Below are 19,701 nucleotides of genomic sequence, written 5' to 3'. Positions count from 1 at the left end.
GGCCCGTGTTCAGTGGAAGACGAGCATCATATAGAAGTGGTGTTTATTTTGCTTCTATAGATGATAACTTCCCCCTCCCACTGGTTTCTAAGGATGCTGTGGATGCTTGCACCCGCTGTGTCCCTAGAAACCATTGATGTCACCGGGAATCCCCGTCACTTAAACAAAGGGGCAGGAATAGCAGTGACATCATTGCCCAAATATGACCACTGGCCATTTTTGGACATTGACCAAATGAGACCATGCCCATATTTGGTCAAAGATGTCACCACCAAACCAGCCCCTTCTTTTATATAGCTCATTTGTTATAGCTATAAGTACCGGCAGGATCAGCCGTGTACGCTGGGTCAATTTTATTTTCTTGCTAATCAGCGAGCATCGTGATTGACAATGAATTTACAACAAGGGACACGTTCTTGGAATTTAATATTTTTTAATTAAAAGTATAATGTTTTGGTGCCTTTATTTCTAGTATGTATCCCATACTAACTCATGTGGAGGGGGTTGTATTATCCAGTAACAGGAAGAGTGGGAGTATTTAGAAGGACACAAGAATCTCTACAAGGACGTCATGATGGAGAATCAGCCGCCCCTCACATCACCGGGTAAGAGGAGACTTTATTGTAAAGGAGAGAGCAGTACGGAGGCTCCACCTAGATCCCCCATCATCTGATAAACACATAGAAACAATGTATTCAGTCAGTGTGTGTGTTTCCTACAGATGGATCCAGTAATGGGAACCCACCAGAGAGATGTCCCCGTCCTTTGTATTCCCGGGATTCCACACCGGAAGATCAGGTTGGTGGGATGAAGCATCTAGAACATGAAAATGACTTGTGGAGGTGGTGTATGGATCCTACAACATATTTTCTTGGTTTAGGGTGAAGATCTGATGAACATGACAGTGGAGGGTGAAGTAGAAGAGACGTATTTGAGGGATGGTCGGCAATATACGGAGGAGGATGGAATAACGGGGACATTCATAGAGGAGGACACTCCTACAGAGATCAGCACAGGTGACCCATAATTTATTCAGAGAGCAGTACGGAGGCTCCACCTAGATCCGCCATCATCTGATAAACACATAGGGCTAGATTCATAAAGGAGTTACGTTGGCGTATCTCCAGATACGCCGTCGTAACTCCGAATGCAGGCCGTCGCATCTCGGCGCCTTATTCATAGAATCAGATACGCCTCAATGTTGCCTAGATACGAGCGAAGTAAGTCTCCTACGCCGTCATATCTTAGGGTGCATATTTACGCTGACCGCTAGGGGCGCTTCTGTAGATTTCCCACGTAGAATATGCAAATAAGATAGATATGCCGATTCAGAAACGTACGTCCGCCCGGCGCATTGATTTACGTTGTTTACGTAAGGCTTTTTCCGGCGTAAAGTTACCCCTGCTATATGAGGCGTAGCCAATGTTAAGTATGGACGTTGGGCCAGCTTCGAATTTTGCGTCGTTTGCGTAAGTCGTACGCGAATAGGTTGTGCGTAAGTTACGTTCACGTCTAAAGCAAATACTATTTGCGGCGTAATTTGGAGCATGCGCACTGGGATATTTTTACGGACGGCGCATGCACCGTTCGTTAGTAACGTTAATTACGTGGGGTCACGATTAATTAGCATACAACACGCCCCCTACCAGCCTATTTTGAATTAGACAGGCTTACGCGGGCCCATATACGCTACGACGCCGTAACTTCGGGCGCAAGTTCTTTCTGAATACAGGACTTGCCTCTCAAAGTTACGGCCTAAAGATAGACATTTGTTTCTGAATCTAGCCCCTAGAAACAATGTATTCAGTCAGTTTGTGTGTTTCCTACAGATGGATCCAGTAATGGGAACCCACCAGAGAGATGTCCCCGTCCTCTGTATTCCCGGGATTCCACACAGGAAGGTCACACCATCCCTCACCATCATCAGGTAGGTGGAGTTGAGGGTCGGGAACATAAAGCGATTGAACACTCTGACATGTGGAGATGATGTGTGGACTCTACAAGATGATATTTTCTATGTGATCTCACATCATAAATACTTCTATGTTACAGATGTTATTTTCTGCCATTTTGTTGGTTTAGGGTGAAGATCTGAAGAAAGTTGAGGGTGAAGTAGAAGAGACGTATGTGAGGGATGATCAGCAATATACGGAGGAGGCTGGAATGACGAAGACATTCATAGAGGAGGACACTCCTACAGAGATCAGCAAAGGTGACCCATAATATATTCAGAGAGCAGTACGGAGGGTCCACCTAGATCCCCCATCATCTGATAAACACATAGAAACAATGTATTCAGTCAGTGTGTGTGTTTCCTACAGATGGATCCAGTAATGGGAACCCACCAGAGAGATGTCCCCGTCCTCTGTATTCCCGGGATTCCACACAGGAAGGTCACACCATCCCCCACCATCATCAGGTAGATGAGGAACAATCACCGATAGTATCATCAGGATCTGTACATTATCTGCATTGATGTCATTTTCATTCTATATTCAGAGTGGAAACCTGAGAGATCCTAAAGTTGAGGATAAAAAAAAGATAAAAGAGGAGGATGATGAGGATGGGGTGATGGAGGAAGAACACAAAGATCTGTACCAGGACACCATGGTGGAGACCTCCAACTACAAAAATCCACCAGAGAGATGTCCCCGTCCTCTGTATTCCCGGGATTATTCCACACAGGAAGGTCACACCATCCCCCACCATCATCAGGTAGATGAGGAACAATCACTGATCGTATCATTAGGATCTGTACATTATCTGCATTGTTACCATTGATGTCATTTTTATTCTATATTCAGAGTGGAAACCTGAGAGATTCTAAAGTTGAGGTTAAAGAAGAGATAAAAGAGGAGGATGATGAGGATAGGGGGATGGAGGAGTCAGAGTTTCCAAAAGAACACAAAGATCTGTACCAGGACACCATGGTGGAGACCTCCAACAACAGGAACCCACCAGAGAGATGTCCCCGTCCTCTGTATTCCGGGGATTCCACACAGGAAGGTCACACCATCCCCCACCATCATCAGGTAGGTGGAGTTGAGGGTCGGGAACATAAAGTGATTGAACACTCTGACAAGATGATGTTTGTGACGAGAGGGCCCATGGAACCCCGAATCCCTTGGAAAGGTTGGAAAACCCTTGTTTCCCCAGTCGTCTTCCAAGTCAGCCCTTAAAAGATGAAGCTCTTCCTCACAATCAGGAAACACATTGCCATGATTTTTTCCTCCCCTTAAGACCAGGTCCCTGGTTAGTCTTAGTGTTTCCTCCGTCCGGAGGAGACATGTTGCCAGAGTACCTGAGGGGCGGCTCCATCTCTCAGAGACTGACAGGGACAGGTGTCTGGTTGGGGCAGCAGTTTGTGTCAGCAGGGCTGACTGGATGTATCCTCTGTGCGGCAGATGGTCAGGGGACCTTACCGGAGCCGTAGTGTTGGCGTGGAGGAGGGTGGTTGTGTCCCCTAGGCTGCAAGCAATAGGTGTCCCGGATTCGAATTTTCCTCTGTGCCCAGGCAAGGAGAAAGGCACCGTTTCATCGTCCCCCTGGCGGCGTCAGGGAAGGGGGGCGTATACACTTGGCTGAATGCCGCTTGACCCGGAAGATGCGGTGCATCATTTCCAGGGCGGGATGATGTCATCCGCGTGTGCCGGAGAGCTGGTCCGTCCCCTTAAAGGCGCGGGAAATTCGAATGGCCTTCTGGTGTTACTGAAGGTGACAGCATAGGGCGCCACAGTGTACCAGGATGCTGGAAGAGAATGATATTCCATCTGCCCAGGCTCCAGTAGGCGAAAGCACCAGCAAGATGCAGGTAGGCACCAGTGGGTGACTTTTGTATCCGTTGTATTGGGACAGCAGCTAGATGGTGGTGATTCACTAGCAAACTGGGGCTTACAGGGGTTACTAGTGTCACTGGGTGTGCACTGTAGTATTGTTATGGTGGAGTGTGCGGTAGTCTCACCGCCATGGGGCCCCTGTGCTTTTATCTTTGGCAGGTGAAACCGCCTAAAGAACCTAAGCCCATTCCCAGAAAGCAGCGTGCAAAGTGTCCTACCAAGATGCCCTTGGAATACACAGAACCGCTATGCCAAATTTGCATTGACAGACTGATCAAAAAACAGTCAGATGCAGTTTATGCAATCATTTTTGGATCTGTGAGGAATGATATGGCTACCACCTTTAAGGATCTCAAAAAGTTTATAGCAAGGGTTAAACCTCCAGCAGTCCATTCTGGAAGTTCCTCTCCCATGGCCTCACCAAGATCAGAAATCGCCTCAGGGTTACATGAAATGGTGAGGGAGCGAGCGGGCAGCAGCGCAGATAGCGTTATGGCCACCGACAGCTCAGATTCTCATCAGGAAAAAAACGTTGTTTTTCCTGGCAAGATTCTCTTGCTGGCCGAGTGTACGCACACACCAATCAAAAGAACCACCGTTCTTTTGAATGGCACGAACGCGGTGACGTCATCAACTACGACGATACACACGCTCGGGTTTCTCGGCAGAAGAATCTCACGATGAGAAATAGAGAGCAGGTTCTCTATTTTTCTCGTCTAGATTCTGGGCAGGTTTTCTTGACGAGAGACCTCAAAGCCTCGTACACACGCTCGGTTTACTCGGCAAGAAAGCTCTGCCAGCAATTTTCTTGCCGAAAAAAACATGCGTGTGTACGAGGCTTAAGAGCAGGAAGATGGGAGAGAAAAAAGGAAGGAACCCAAATACAAATTTAGCTAGATTCAGGATGGCGAGCGCATAGTTGCAGCGGCGTAGCGTATGGCATTTAATTTAGCGAGGCAAGTACATGATTCTCAAAGTACTTGCCTGCTAAGTTACGGCGGCGTAGCGTAAATCGGGCGGGCGTAAGGGCGGCTAATTCAAATTCGGCTGAGGGGGCGTGTTTTATGTCAATGGAGCTTGACCCGACGTGATTGACATATTTTATGAACAGCGCATGCGCCGTCCGCCCACATATCCCAGTGTGCATTGCGGCTAAGTACGCCGCACCGTCCTATTGATTTCGACGTGGACGTAAATTACGTAAAACCCTATTCACGGACGACTTACGCAAACAACGTAAAATTTTCGAATTTTGAAGTGGGAACGGCGGCCATACTTTAACATTACTATTCCAACTATTTGTTGGAATAACTTTAGGCCTGATAATGCGTTATGTAAACGGCGTATCTGTACTGCGTCGGCCGGGTGTACGTTCGTGAATAGGCGTAGCTAGTGATTTACATATTCTACGCCGACCGCAATGGAAGTGCCACCTATCGGCCAGCCTAAATATTGCACCCTAAGATAGGACGGCGCAAGCCGTCGTATCTTAGCTAGGTTTAAGTGTATCTCTGTTTGAGAATACACTAAAACTTAGGTCGGCGCAGATTCCGAGTTAGGTCGGCGTATCTACTGATACGCCGGCCTAACTCTATGTGAATCTAGCTAATTGTCTCTAGAAGATGTGGATGATTTGCTTGGGGCCATATACGAAACTTTGGAAACTGAAGATGAAAAAGAACTGGATATGGAAGGCAGGTCCACTGGAGCACAAACAGGGATCCCACAGGAAGCTTGAGCCCAAGATTCCCCAGGGTCTGGAGTCTAAGATTCAGCAGGTATTCACCAGAGCCTCTAGTGGTGAGGATGGCCTTAGCTGCAACTGAATCCAGGTCGTGGCCCCCAGAGTCCACCAGCTCAGGCTCGATAGGGCATAGAAGAGAGAGGGGAAGCAGCCACTTAGGATACAAGAGATAGTGAGGGGTAAGCCAAGGTCAGGGCGACAAGCAGACAAGGATAAACAAAGGTCAGGGTCACAAGCAAACAGGAATACAAAACAAAAGAAAGGATTCTTCTGGACAGCCGCACTCCAAACAAAAGTTGCCTTTATTGTAAAAATCCAAGATAGAAAAACAGCACTACATGTCACAGCATACCGGCAGGTTCTCTATTTTTCTCGTCCAGATTCTGGGCAGTTTTTCTTGATGAGAGACCTCAAAGCCTCGTACACACGCTCGGTTTACGCGACAAGAAAGCTCTGCCAGCAATTTTCTTGCCCAGAAAATCATGCGTGTGTACGAGGCTTAAGAGCAGGAAAATGGGAGAGAAAAAAGGAAGGAACCCAAATACAAATTGTCTCTAGAAGATGTGGATGATTTGCTTGGGGCCATATACGAAACTTTGGAAACTGAAGATGAGAAAGAACTTCCTTCCAAACATGACCTGATGTACCAATACCACATACACACGACCATTTTCATGTCATGGAAGTTTTTCTCGATGTGATTCCTCTAAAGCCTGCCTTGCCTACACACGATCGTGCTAAAAAATGCTCGAGCAAAGCGCGGTGACGTACAACACGTACGACGGCACTATAAAGGGGAAGTTCCATTCGGATGGCGCCACCCTTTTGGCTGATTATGCAAATTTCCTGTCTCATACCTTGCTTCTGAGCATGCACGTTTTTTTCCCCCCGTCAAAGCGTACACACAACCGTTTTTCACGAGAAAAACGACGACGAGAAAAAATAGAGCAGGTTCTAAATTTTGAATGCCTATTTTTCTCGTCGAAAAAAAATGCTCTGGAGCCTACACACGGCCGTTTTTAATGACCAATTAAAAAAATTGAAATTTTCTCGTCATGAAAAATGGTCATGTGTACGCGGCATGAGGAAGAAAAAATCCAAAGTATTTTACAGTTACATGATCCAGCTAGAATACCTTCATCACGCACTAGGGAGTGGAGGTAAAAAATTTAAGTCAAAATCTGGCATTTAGCAGAAAGGCCTTGCAGGCAGGGGTCCCACCCTAAAGTAGGCCTGTTGGTTCCTTTTATTATCCTCTCAGGTGTGCCGTCCTGGAAGGTGATAGGAGAAAACCTACGTTAGACTTACCGGTAAAGGTATTTCTACAAACCTTCCAGGACGGCAAGCCTACTTGAGCTTAACGCTAGGTGGTAAGTACCTATGAACCAGTTCAGGATTATTTTATTACATACTGGGGATCAAGGGGAAGGGTGGGGACTCATAACAAGTGGGATGAGCCCTCATCTCTCAGGTGTTCCGTCCTGGAAGGTTCGAAGAAATACAGTTACCGGTAAGTCTAACGTAGGTTTTCGTGGATGAAGAGAACGTCCCCAAGAAGAAAAGAATGATTACTTTAAGAAAAACTGGACGGGTCACAAAGGGAAACCAAAGAGTAATGTCCTCTTTGGCTCTTCTAACCAAACCACCAAGCAATGACAACAGAGTGCCAGAAGGGGGAAGACTGGCTACCTTCCTACCGCAATGGCAGAAGACGACAGCCAATCAATTTATTTTGGACATTATCGCAAGGGGCTACTACCTGGAATTCAATTGTCATCCTCCAGAGAGATTTCTATTAATGAAACTTCCCAGGGATCCAGAAAAAGCCAAGGCTCTTCCACTGTTGCTAGGGGAGATGGTAGATCAGAAGGTCCTTACTCCAGTCCCAGAGAAGGAAAAAATAAAGGATTTTTACTCATGTTTTCGTGATCAAAAAACCTTCTGGGAAGTTTCGATTGATACTAAATCTAAAGCCCTTGAACAAAGCGATACAATACAAAACTATTCGCATGGAATCCATATTCTCGGTCAAAAACATTCTAAAAACCAGAAACGTTCATGGCGACCATGGATCTCAAGGATGCGTATCTCCACATTGCCATCCAAGAAGAGTCCCAGAGATACCTAAGGTTAGCGGTGGAGATAGAGGGAAAGGAAAACCACTTCCAGAGCAGAGCTCTTTCTTTCGGGTTATCCTCGTCAGTGTTAGCGGAAGCTCTGGCTCATCTAAGGTTGAAGAAGATGACCGTAATACCATACTTAGACGACCTACTGTTCGCAGCACCATCAGAAGCACAGCTGGTAAAAGATCTTACAGAAGCTCAACTGTGGTTGGAAGTCGCTAGGCTGGATCCTAAACATAGAAATGTCAAACCCGTGTCCCACTCAGAAGATCTGGTTCCTGGGGTATCTACTCAACACCATAGAGCAGAAGACGTCCCTACCAGAGGAGAAGATTCAAAACCTCATCAAGAGGGTGAGTTCTATACAGAACAATTTCCCGATAACCACCGTCTGATGACAGAGAAGTCCTCCAAGCCGTTGTCCCACCCTAGATCTGGTGAGTTCTTGGTTATCCTCTCAAGGGCTGACTTGGAAGACAACTGGGGAAAAAGCAGAGTTAGTTTCTTACCGGTAACTCTGTTTCCAGTAGTCTTCCAAGGCAGCACGATCCCACCCTATAATATCTTGTGGGGTTGTGTTGTATTATGTCGTTTCAGATTCCGGCCTTCTGTTCTCGGGGATGACTGACCAGGGACCCGAGGGACCGCCTTTTAAGGGGAGGAAAAATGAATGGCAATGTGTTTCCTGATTGTGAGTTGGAGCACCATCTCTCAAGGGCTGCCTTGGAAGACTACTGGAAACAGAGTTACCGGGAAGAAACTGACTCTGCTTTTTCAACTCCCCATGCACCTCTTTTGTCTAAGTCCCCCTGTGCCATCCTGGATTACGAGGATAATCCGTTCCAGGAGAATGCTCGTAATCCAAAGTACTCGCATATCAAAGCGAGTTTTCCCATTGAAGTCAATGGAAACGAAAATAATTTGTTCCGCATTGACTTCAATGGGATGCAATACCGAATGCGGCCAGAGGTGGGGGGGCACCAGAGAGCGCCAAAAAGGCCCTGAGGACACTTCGACTCGTTTCCTACGCCCCCGTACCTCAGGCCAAATGAGGTACTCCAGGCCAATGCGGTGACGTCATCGCGTACGACGAGCATGCGCTCGTCAAATTCGATGCCGTCGCCGCCATCTTGCTTCACCCTACCTATGCCATGGAAGCTACCGCGCATGCGTCAAAGTTATTTCGAGCATGCGCGGGTTTCCACGGGGACAGGTAAGTATACACACTCTCGGGTTTCTCGTCAGGAAACAGGCCGACAAGAATCTCGGCCAGAAATAAGAGAGCAGGTTTTCTTTTTTTTCTGGCCAGATTTCCTGACAAGAAACCTGAATGCCTCGTACACACACACGCAGGGCAGGACTGAGAGTGGTGGGGGCCCCTGGGCTTGATTGTTTGAGGGGCCCCCTGGAGCCGAGAGTGGTGGGGGGGGGTCAAAGTTGTTGTTGAGCGGGGGGGGGGGGGTACGGCCGACGAGATCGAAGTTGTTGAGGGGGGGGGGGTTTGGGGGTGCCGCCGAGATCGAAACTGATCGAATTTGTTTAGCGGGGGGGAGGGGGCTGCCACCGATCCGAGTTGTTGAGCGGGGAGGCCACCGATCGGGGCTGACCAAAGTTGTTGCGTGTGGGGGGGCGCCGATCGTAGTTGTTGTTCATCAGCAGAGGCATGGCTCTTCCTGCTTCCTCCTCCCGGGGCCCCCTATTGGGCGGGGCCCATGGGCTTGAGCCCAGTCAAGCCCAATGGTAAGTCTGGCCCTGCACGCACGGTAATCTCGGCAAGAAGCAGTTTTCTTGCTGGTTTTTGCCCAGAAAACCAGTAGTGTGTACGAGGCTTTAGACTTGTATTCTGGTTCTAATAAACAGTCTGTGTTCAGCAACTAAACAAGTATCGTCCTGTGTTGTGCCTGTTAGCGGTTGGAATATCTGATATCTATATTCAGACTGGGAGGAAGCGGTATTAGACGAAAGCACTCAAGCGGAGCGTGGGGCGTTTCGTTACGATGTTTTCTATGTGATCTCACATCATAAATACTTCTATGTTACAGATGTTATTTTCTGCCGTTCTGTTGGTTTAGGGTGAAGGTCTCATTATCGTAAAAGTTGAGGGTGAAGAAGAAGAAGAGACGTATGTGAGGGATGATCAGCAATATACGGAGGAGGCTGGAATGACGAGGACATTCATAGAGGAGGACACTCCTACAAAGATCAGCACAGGTGACCCATAATATATTCTTCTCTTATCTCTGCTCTGTTACTGCACACTGATTGGTCTAGAGAAGGGCGGGAGCTGAGTGATATCAGCCAATAATGGCTATACAGTTGAACCTCCGGATTACGAGCATAATCTGTTCCAGGAGAATGCTCGTAATCCAAAGTACTCGCATATCAAAGTGAGTTTTCCCATTGAAGTCAATGGAAACGAAAATAATTTGTTCCGCATTGACTTCAATGGGATGCAATACCGAATGCGGCCAGAGTTGGGGGGCGCCAGAGAGCGACGAAAATGGCCAAAAATAACACTTCGGCTCGTTTCCTGCGCCTCCGTACCTCAGGCCAAATGAGGTACTGCAGGCCAATGTTTGGCTTTTCTCGGCTCCTGCCCCCCGCAAGTACAAGCATAATCCGTTCCAGGAGAACGCTCGTAATCCAAAGTACTCGCATATCAAAGCGAGTTTCCCCATTGAAGTCAATGGAAACAAAAATAATTTGTTTCGTATTGACTTCAATGGGATGCAATACCGAATGCGGCCAGAGGTTGGGGGGCGCCAGAGAGCGACAAAAATGGCCAAAAAGGCCCGAGAACACTTCAGCTAGTTTCCTGTGCCCCCGTACCTCAGGCCAAATGAGGTACTGCAGGCCAATGTTTGGCTTTTTTCGGCTCCTGCACCCCCGTACCTCAGGCCAAATTAAGTACTGCAGGCCAATGTTTGGCTTTTCTTGGCTCCTGCGCCCCCTCCTTTCTCAGCTCCTGCGCCCCCGTACCACAGGGCAAATGAGGTACTGCAGGCCAATGTTTGGCTATTCTCAGCTCCTGAGTCCCTGTACTTCAGGCCAAATTAGATACTGCCGGCCAATGTTTGGCTTTTCTCAGCTCTTGCGCCCCCGTACCTCAGGCCAAATGAGGTACTGCAGGCCTATTTAGCTTGAATTCTGCTCTTCTTGCAAGTCAACACTCAGAATTTTTTTTTAAAAGTTGCTCGCAATTCAAAATGCTCTCAAACCAAGTTACTCTTAAACCGAGGTTCCACTGTATAATGGTCCCCTCCCTGTACTGTTACCCGTCCTGGGGTTCAGCTGGCAGTATTAGGTTGTGTGTCACTCCTAGTCACATTAGCACAGATATGATAACACAGATCGAGCCTTTCTTAGGTTGGTCCTTCTTCTTCGAGCAGTAAGCCTATGGTCACTTGTTCTATGGTAAAGGGTCTTCAAGTCTGAACTTTGACCCTCTTGTTTATCAGAGATCACATGACCCATTGCCTAGACTTGTGGTTGTGTAAAGAGCACGCCCCTCCCAGTCCCCATTGGTTCCTGCTCTTCTGACAAGGCTGTGTAAATGTAGAAGTGATCTGGGAGGAGGACCAAAGGTTCTTTGATGGGGGGAAGAGTCCCAGCTGGTTGGGACCTCCACAGAGAACATCTCCTCACTCATATCTACCTGATCCAGATGGAATCTTGATGGAAGTGAACTAACCCTCTCATATCTATTGATGATGTTTTTCTATTTTTCCAGGACACGCCATGGAGAAACCCTCAAAGGATCGTCCCATTTTGTGGAGAATACAAGATGAGGACATCACAGGAGATTGTGGAGGAGAAAAGACATTGAGCTCCACTATGGATGGAGGACTTAACAGTGTGGATAGACCACGGAATCCCTCCGAGCAACCTCGTACTGTGAGGGGCGGGGCCGGGGTTCAGGGGAAGAAGAAGAAGAAATCTCGCGCAGGGGAGAGGCCGTATGCCTGTTCCGAGTGCGGGAAATGTTTTCCGCGGAAATCAACACTTGTCAGACATCAAAAATCTCACACGGGGGAGGGGCCCTATTCCTGTTCCGAGTGCGGGGGTTGGTTTTTAGAGAAGTCCGAGCTTTACGTCCATCAAAGAACTCACACAGGGGGGGAGGTGTATCACTGCTCCGAGTGCGGGAAATGCTTTAAATGGAAATCGGAGCTTGTCATGCATCGAACATCTCACACGGGGGAGAGGCCGCATTCCTGTCCTGTGTGCGGGAAATCTTACCCACTGAAATCAACGCTTGTCCGGCATCTAAAATCCCACACGGGCGAGAAGCCGTATTCCTGTTCCGTGTGCGGGAAATGTTTTTCGGAGAAATCCAGTCTTTACGTTCATCATAGAACTCACACAAAGAAGCAGCAATATGACTGCTCTGAGTGCGGGAAATGTTTTCTACGGAAGGGAGCCCTTGACAGACATCAAATTTCTCACACGGGGGAGGGAGCGTATTGCTGTCCTGAGTGCGGGAAAGGTTTTCAGAATAAAGCAACACTTGTCCTGCATCAAAAAACCCACACGGATGAGAAGGCGTATTGTTGTGCTGAGTGCGGGAAATTTTTCGCACAGGAATCAACGCTTCTCAAACATCAGAAAACCCACAAGGGTGAGAAGGCGTATTCTTGTCCTGAGTGCGGGAAATTTTTCGCACAGGAATCAACGCTTCTCAAACATCAGAAAACCCACACGGATGAGAAGGCATATTGTTGTGCTGAGTGCGGGAAATTTTTCGCACAGGAATCAACGCTTCTCAAACATCAGAAAACCCACAAGGGTGAGAAGGCGTATTCTTGTCCTGAGTGCGGGAAATTTTTCGCACAGGAATCAACGCTTCTCAAACATCAGAAAACCCACACGGATGAGAAGGCGTATTGTTGTGCTGAGTGCGGGAAATTTTTCGCACAGGAATCAACGCTTCTCAAACATCAGAAAACCCACACGGGTGAGAAGGCGTATTCCTGTCCTGAGTGCGGGGAATTTTTCGCACAGGAATCGACGCTTCTCGAACATCAAAGTGTCCACATACGTGGGGATTCGTATTCCTGTTCCGAGTGCGGGGAATGTTTTGCAGAGAAGTCCGAACTTGACGCCCATCATAAAACTCACGCAGTGAAGAAGCCGCACACCTGCTCCGAGTGCGGGAAATGTTATGTACGGAAAGCAGAACTTGACAGACATCAAACTTCTCACACGGGGGAGAGGCCGTATCCCTGTCCTGTGTGCGGGAAGTCTTATCCGCTGAAATCGACGCTTATGAGACACGTGAAAATCCACACCGGGGAGAAGCCGTATTCCTGTTCTGAGTGCGGGAAATGTTTCTCAGAGAGGTCCCAACTTAACAGACATCAGAAATATCACATGGGGGTGAAAGAAATAGTAATAACATAGAAAATAAGTAATTCTTCCTTGTGTGCGGGAAATATTCCACTGAGATCAGAACTTGTCACAGAGCATCCCTTATGTCAGAGTCCCCAGAGTTCTGCCTTATAGCGGTGTCTGCAGAGTCCCCCCTTACAGTGTAAGGGAACCCTGCAGATTCGCATGTAAAAGGAGAACTCTGCGAACTCTAATGTAAAGGGGAACTCTGCAGACTCTGATGTAAAGGGGGACTCTGCAGATTTTGATGTAAAAGGGGAACTCTGTGGATTCTGATGTAAAAGGGAACTCTTCGGATTCAGACGTAAAAGGGGAACTCAGTGGATGCAGATGTAAAATGGGAACTCTGCGGATCCTGAAATTAAAGGGGAACTCTTTGGATTCAGACGTAAAGGGGGAACTGCGAATTTTGATGTAAAAGGGGAACTCTGTGGAAGGGGAACTCTACGGATGTAAAAGGGGAACTCTGCGGATGCAGATGTGAAAGGGGAACTCTGTGGATTCTGACGTAAAAGGGGAACTCTGTGGATTCTGATGTAAAAGGGGAACTCTGTGGATGCAGATGGAAAAGGGGAACTCTGTGAATGCAGATGGAAAAGGGGAACTCTGCGGATGCAGATGGAAAAGGGGAACTCTGCGGATGCAGATGGAAAAGGGGAACTCTGCGGATTCTGATGTAAAAGGGGAACTCTGAGGATTCTGATGTAAAAGGGGAACTCTGAGGATTCTGATGTAAAAGGGGAACTCTGCGGATTCTGATGTAAAAGGGGAACTATTCGGATGTAAAAGGGGAACTCTGCTGATGTAAAATGGGAACTCTGCGGATCCTGAAATAAAAGGGGAACTTTTCGGATTCAGACGTAAAGGGGGAACTGCGAATTTTGATGTAAAAGGGGAACTCTGCGGAAGGGGAACTCTGCGGATGCAGATGTAAATGGGGAACTCTGCGGATGTAAAAGGGGAACTCTGCGGATGCAGATGTAAAAGGGGAACTCTGAGGATTTTTATGTAAAGGGGGAACTCTGCGGATTCAGACGTAAAGGGGGAACTGCACATTTTGATGTAAAAGGGGAACTCTGCGGATTCTGATGTAAAAGGGGAACTCTGCGGATTCTGATGTAAAAGGGGAACTCTGTGGATTCTGATGTGAAAGGGGAACTCTGCGGAAGGCGAACTCTGCGGATGCAGATGTAAATGGGGAACTCTGCGGATTCTGATGTAAAAGGGGAACTCTGCGGAAGGGGAACTCTGCGGATGCAGATGTAAATGGGGAACTCTGCGGATGCAGATGTAAAAGGGGAACTCTGAGGATTCTTATGTAAAGGGGAACTCTGTGGATTCTGATGTAAAAGGGGAACTCTGCGGATGTAAAAGGGGAACTCTGCGGATTCGGATGTAAAAGGGGAACTCTGCGGATTCAGACGTAAAGGGGGAACTGCGAATTTTGATGTAAAAGGGGAACTCTGCGGAAGGGGAACTCTGCGGATTCAGATGTAAAAGGGGAACTCTGCGGATTCAGATGTAAAAGGGGAACTCTGCGGATTCAGATGTAAAAGGGGAACTCTGCGGATGTAAAAGGGGAACTCTGAGGATTCTGATGTAAAAGGGGAACTCTGCGGATGTAAAGGGGGAACTCTGCGGATTCAGATGTAAAAGGAGAACTGTGAATTCTGATGAAAGGGGAACTCTGCGGATTCTGATGTAAAAGGGGAACTCTGAGGATTCTGATGGAAAAGGGGAACTCTGCGGATTCTGATGTAAAAGGGGAACTCTGCGGATGCAGATGTAAAAGGGGAACTCTGCGGATGTAAAAGGGGAACTCTGTGGATTTAGATGTAAAAGGAGAACTGTGAATTCTGATGAAAGGGGAACTCTGTGGACTCTGATATAAAGGGGAACTCTTGTGATTAACTTCATATGATTAGAAATGTTATTCAATAGCAAAATATATGAATAGTTTTTACTATAAAAAAATTGTTGTGCGCCGCTAAAGTGTTGGGGTTTGACTTGAAGAAAAGGTGTCAGCCCTGCCCCATCCCCCCATTTCTGGTATTCCCCGCCTTCTATTTTGTTTTTATCTTATAGAGTTAGTTTGTTGGGTTTCTCTTACTGAGGTAGTTGTGGGTCTCTCGATTTTTGTGTTCGCTGTTTGTGTGCATATTTTTTTTGCTTTGCTGTTAATAAAGTTATTTCATTATACATCGTGTACTTGTGTAGCTCCACAGATCCGACCATCTCAGCCGCAGACTCCAGACAGCGGGACACTCGTATGGTCCGACGAGACCCAAAATGTGCTGAGGGAATCGGGGGGGGCATACTGAACCCGGTGCCCCCCCCATTTCTCCAAAATGCCCCCCTCCTGTCCACTCTGCTGCCCTCTTGTCTACCTCACTGCCCTTCTGTCCATCCCACTGCCCCCTATGATACCCTCCTGTTTACTCTGCTGCCCTCCAGTCCATCTCGCTGCCCTCCAATCCATCCCGCTGCCCCCCTGCCCTCTCTGCTGCTCTCCAGTCTACCCTGCTGCCCCCATCCACTCCACTGCCCTCCTGTCTACTCCGCTGCCCTCCAGTCCATCTCGCTGCCCTCCAATTCATCCCGCTGCCCCCCTGCCCACTCTGCTGCCCTCCAGTCTATCCTGCTGCCCCCATCCACTCCACTGCCCTCCTGTCTACTCCGCTGCCCTCCAGTCCATCTCGCTGCCCTCCAATCCATCCCGCTGCCCCCCTGCCCACTCTGCTGCCCTCCAGTCTATCCTGCTGCCACCATCCACTCCACTGCCCTCCTGTCTACTCCGCTGCCCTCCAGTCCATCTCGCTGCCCTCCAATCCATCCCGCTGCCCCCCTGCCCACTCTGCTGCCCTCCAGTCTATCCTGCTGCCCCCATCCACTCCACTGCCCTCCTGTCTACTCCGCTGCCCTCCAGTCCATCTCGCTGCCCTCCAATCCATCCCGCTGCCCCCCTGCCCACTCTGCTGCCCTCCAGTCTACCCTGCTGCCCCCATCCACTCCACTGCCCTCCTGTCTACTCCGCTGCCCTCCAGTCCATCTCGCTGCCCTCCAGTGCATCCCGCAGCCCTCTAGTCCACTCTGCTGCCTCCAGTTCATCCTACTGCCCTCCTGTCCACTCCCATGCCAACCAGTCCATCCCGCTGCCCTCCTGTCCATTCCGCTGCCTCCTGTCCATTTTCCTGCCCCTCTTGTCCACTCCCCTGCCCTCCTGTGCCCTCCAGTCCATCCCACTGCCCTCCAGTCCATTCCGCTGCCCCCTGTCCATTTTTCTGCCCCTCTTGTCCACTCCCCCGCCCTCCTGTCCACTCCCGTGCCCTCCAGTCCATCCCACTGCCCACCTGTCCATCCCGCTGTCCCCAGTCCACTCCTTTTTCCCCCCCTACCCATCCCACTTCCCCCTGTGTCCAACCCTTTGCTCCCTGTCTGTGCACCTGGACTACACCTAGGGTTGCCACTAATCTGGGTTTTGAATCTTGTGTCCGGGTTTCAGTCCACCGAGAATGAAGGAAAAAGTGGATCCAACCCGGTACTAGCAAGGTGTATCTAACAAAGTGGTGGGTGAGTGTACAGTACATACACACATAGCCAGGGCCACTGATAAAGCAGTACAGCCAGCTTTCTTGTACTGGGCCCCATCAGTTCAAAAGGGGGCCCGGGTACTTGCTGAGTAGAAGGGCCAGCAGTACTGCTGACACTAGTGACCCTCGTGCAGTGCTGCTGGCTTCTATGTTTCTTTTCTTGCACTAGTGGTAGTGCAGAACTTGCGGCGCCTAAGAGTCTGAGCGGGGCAGAACTTGCAGCGCCTGAGAGTCTGAGTGGGCGGTAGTTGCAGAACTTGCGGCGCCTGAGAGTCTGAGTGGGCGGTAGTTGCAGAACTTGCAGCGCCTGAGAGTCTGAGTGGGTGGTAGTTGCAGAACTTGCAGCGCCTGAGAGTCTGAGTGGGCGGTAGTTGCAGAACTTGCAGCACCTGAGAGTCTGAGTGGGCGGTAGTTGCAGAACTTGCGGCGCCTGAGAGTCTGAGTGGGCGGTAGTTGCAGAACTTGCAGCGCCTGAGAGTCTGAGCAGGCGGTAGTTGCAGAACTTGTGGCGCCCTGAGAGTCTGAGCGGGCGGTAGTTGCAGAACTTTCGGCGCCTAAGGGGCAGATTCTCGTAGATCGCCGCATCTCTGCGGCGGTGTAACGTATCTCATTTACCTTACGCCGCCGCAAGTTTTACGGACAAGTGCTTGATTCACAAAGCACTTGCCTGTAAAGTTGCGGCGGCGTAGCGTAAATCACCGCCTAATTCAAATGATCCGGGTAGGGGGCGTGGATCATTTAAATTAGGCGCGTTCCCGCGCCGATCGTACGGCGCATGCGCCGTCCCTAAAATTTCCCGACGTGCATTGCGCTAAATGACGTCGCAAGGACGTCATTGGTTTCGACGTTAACGTAAATGACGTCCAGCGCCATTCACGGACGACTTACGCAAACGACGTAAATTTTTTAATTTCGACGCGGGAACGACGGCCATACTTAACATCGGTTGCCCCTCATATAGCATGGGCAACTTTACACTTCGCAAAACTTACGGAAACGTCGTAACTTCACTGCGTCGACCGCGCGTACGTTCGGGAATTCGCGTATTTAGCTAATTTGCATACTCGACAGGGAAAACAACGGAGGCGACACCTAGCGGCGGAAAAAAAATGCATTTAAGATCCGACAGCGTAAGAGCCTTACGCCTGTCGGATCTAATGGTTATCTATGCGTAACTGATTCTAAGAATCAGGCGCATAGATACGACGGCCCAGATAAGGACTTACGACGGCGTACATGGCGTTGCGCCGTCGTAAGCCCTTTGAGAATCTGGGCCTAAGAGTCTGAGCGGGCGGTAGTTGCAGAACTTGCGGCGCCTGAGAGTCTGAGCGGGCGGTAGTTGCGGAAATTGCGGCGCCTGAGAGTCTGAGCGGGCGGTAGTTGCAGAACTTGCGGCGCCTAAGAATCTGAGTGGGCGGTAGTTGCAGAACTTGCGGCGCCTAAGAGTCTGAGCGGGCGGTAGTTGCAGAACTTGCGGCACCCAAGAGTCTGAGCGGGCGGTAGTTGCGGAACTTGCGGCGCCTGAGAGTCTGAGCGGGCGGTAGTTGAGGAACTTGCGGTGCCTGAGAGGGCGGTAGTTGCGGAACTTGCGGCGCCTGAGAGTCTGAGCGGGCGGTAGTTGCGGAACTTGCGGCGCCTGAGAGTCTGTGCGGGCGGTAGTTGCAGAACTTGCGGCACCCAAGAGTCTGAGCGGGTGGTAGTTGTGGAACTTGCGGCGCCTGAGTCTGAGCGAGCAGTAGTTGCGGAACTTGCGGCGCCTAAGAGTCTGAGCAGGCGGTAGTTGCAGAACTTGCGGCGCCTGAGAGTCTGGGTGGGTGGTAGTTGCAGAACTTGCGGCAGCCAAGAGTCTGAGTGGGCGGTAGTTGCACAACTTGCGGCGCCTGAGAGTCTGAGCGGGCGGGAGTTGCGGAACTTGCGGCGCCTGAGAGTCTGAGTGGGCGGTAGTTGCACAACTTGCGGCGCCTAAGAGTCTGAGTGGGTGGTAGTTGCACAACTTGCGGCGCCTAAGAGTCTGAGTGGGTGGTAGTTGCGGAACTTGTGGCGTCTGAGTGGGCGGTAGTTGCACAACTTGCGGCGCCTGAGAGTCTGAGTGGGCGGTAGTTGCACAACTTGCGGCGCCTAAGAGTCTGAGTGGGTGGTAGTTGCAGGACTTGCGGCGCCTGAGAGTCTGAGTGGGTGGTAGTTGCGGAACTTGCATCATCTCTCTGCTGCCTGACTTTGGCAAGCAAAACACCACCTTAGCAAGTGAAAATCCGCAAGGTGTGGCAGGTGAGGTGGCAAGTGACAATCAGCATCTGGTGGCAGGCAAGTGAAATTCCGCAACTTGTGGCAAGTGACATTCCGCAACTTGTGGCAAGTGACAATCCGCAACTTGTGGCAAGTGACATTCCGCAACTTGTGGCAAGTGACAATCCGCAACTTGTGGCAAGTGACAATCCGCAACTTGTGGCAAGTGACATTCCGCAACTTGTGGCAAGTGACAATCCGCAACTTGTGGCAAGTGACAATCCGCAACTTGTGGCAAGTGACATTCCGCAACTTGTGGCAAGTGACAATCCGCAACTTGTGGCAAGTGACAAGCTGCATCTGGTGGCAAGTGACAAACTCGGGGCTCCCACTGATTCTGCATTATTGTGAGTGGAACCATTTCATTATATATTACAATGTAATAATATAAACAATGCGCTTCTATCATCCTGATACCATAACAACCAATGGTGCCGTGATGATTAAAGCGCCAACACCAGTCATTTCCCTGATAAATTGCCCCCCCCCCGCCCCCCCCCAAAAAAAAAAATTCTGGCAGTGCACCTCCTGAGAATAGACTCTGGATCCGCCCCTGCCATGAATGGGTCTTGTTCAACGGAGGTATCCTCTCTGCCATGGCTGCAAAGCATAGCATCGCGGGTGTTGCATCTTAGCAAAAATATATGTAGCGCTACCCCCGCAGGAGCCGCTGGTTAGATAACACTCTACATAACACTCTACTCTCGTCGCCCCTCAGCCGAGGGGGTATAGTG

General features: G+C 49.6%; 2 protein-coding genes across 2 annotated transcripts in view; both read left to right on the top strand.

Annotated features, from left to right (window-relative positions):
- The first annotated feature begins 883 nt into the window (after nucleotides 1-883).
- On the top strand, nucleotides 884-13,237 carry LOC120909610 (gastrula zinc finger protein XlCGF57.1-like). Its single transcript, XM_040321364.1, has 2 exons — nucleotides 884-1,016; nucleotides 11,434-13,237. Exons 1-2 carry the CDS (start codon nucleotides 893-895, stop codon nucleotides 13,101-13,103), a joined length of 1,794 nt encoding a protein of 597 aa, XP_040177298.1. The 5' UTR covers nucleotides 884-892; the 3' UTR covers nucleotides 13,104-13,237.
- LOC120909612 (gastrula zinc finger protein XlCGF26.1-like) overlaps nucleotides 2,386-19,701 on the top strand; it is a 29,904-nt gene continuing 12,588 nt past the window's right edge. Inside the window, exon 1 of the mRNA XM_040321365.1 lies at nucleotides 2,386-2,419. The gene's annotated coding sequence lies outside the window, so the exon portion shown is untranslated. The remainder of the gene's footprint in view (nucleotides 2,420-19,701) is intronic.

The sequence above is a fragment of the Rana temporaria genome, chromosome 8 (genome assembly GCF_905171775.1).
Source record: "Rana temporaria chromosome 8, aRanTem1.1, whole genome shotgun sequence".
Taxonomy (NCBI): Eukaryota; Metazoa; Chordata; class Amphibia; order Anura; family Ranidae; genus Rana; species Rana temporaria.
The sequence above is the reverse complement of the archived record's forward strand: the minus strand, read 5'-3'. Positions and strand labels throughout refer to the sequence as shown.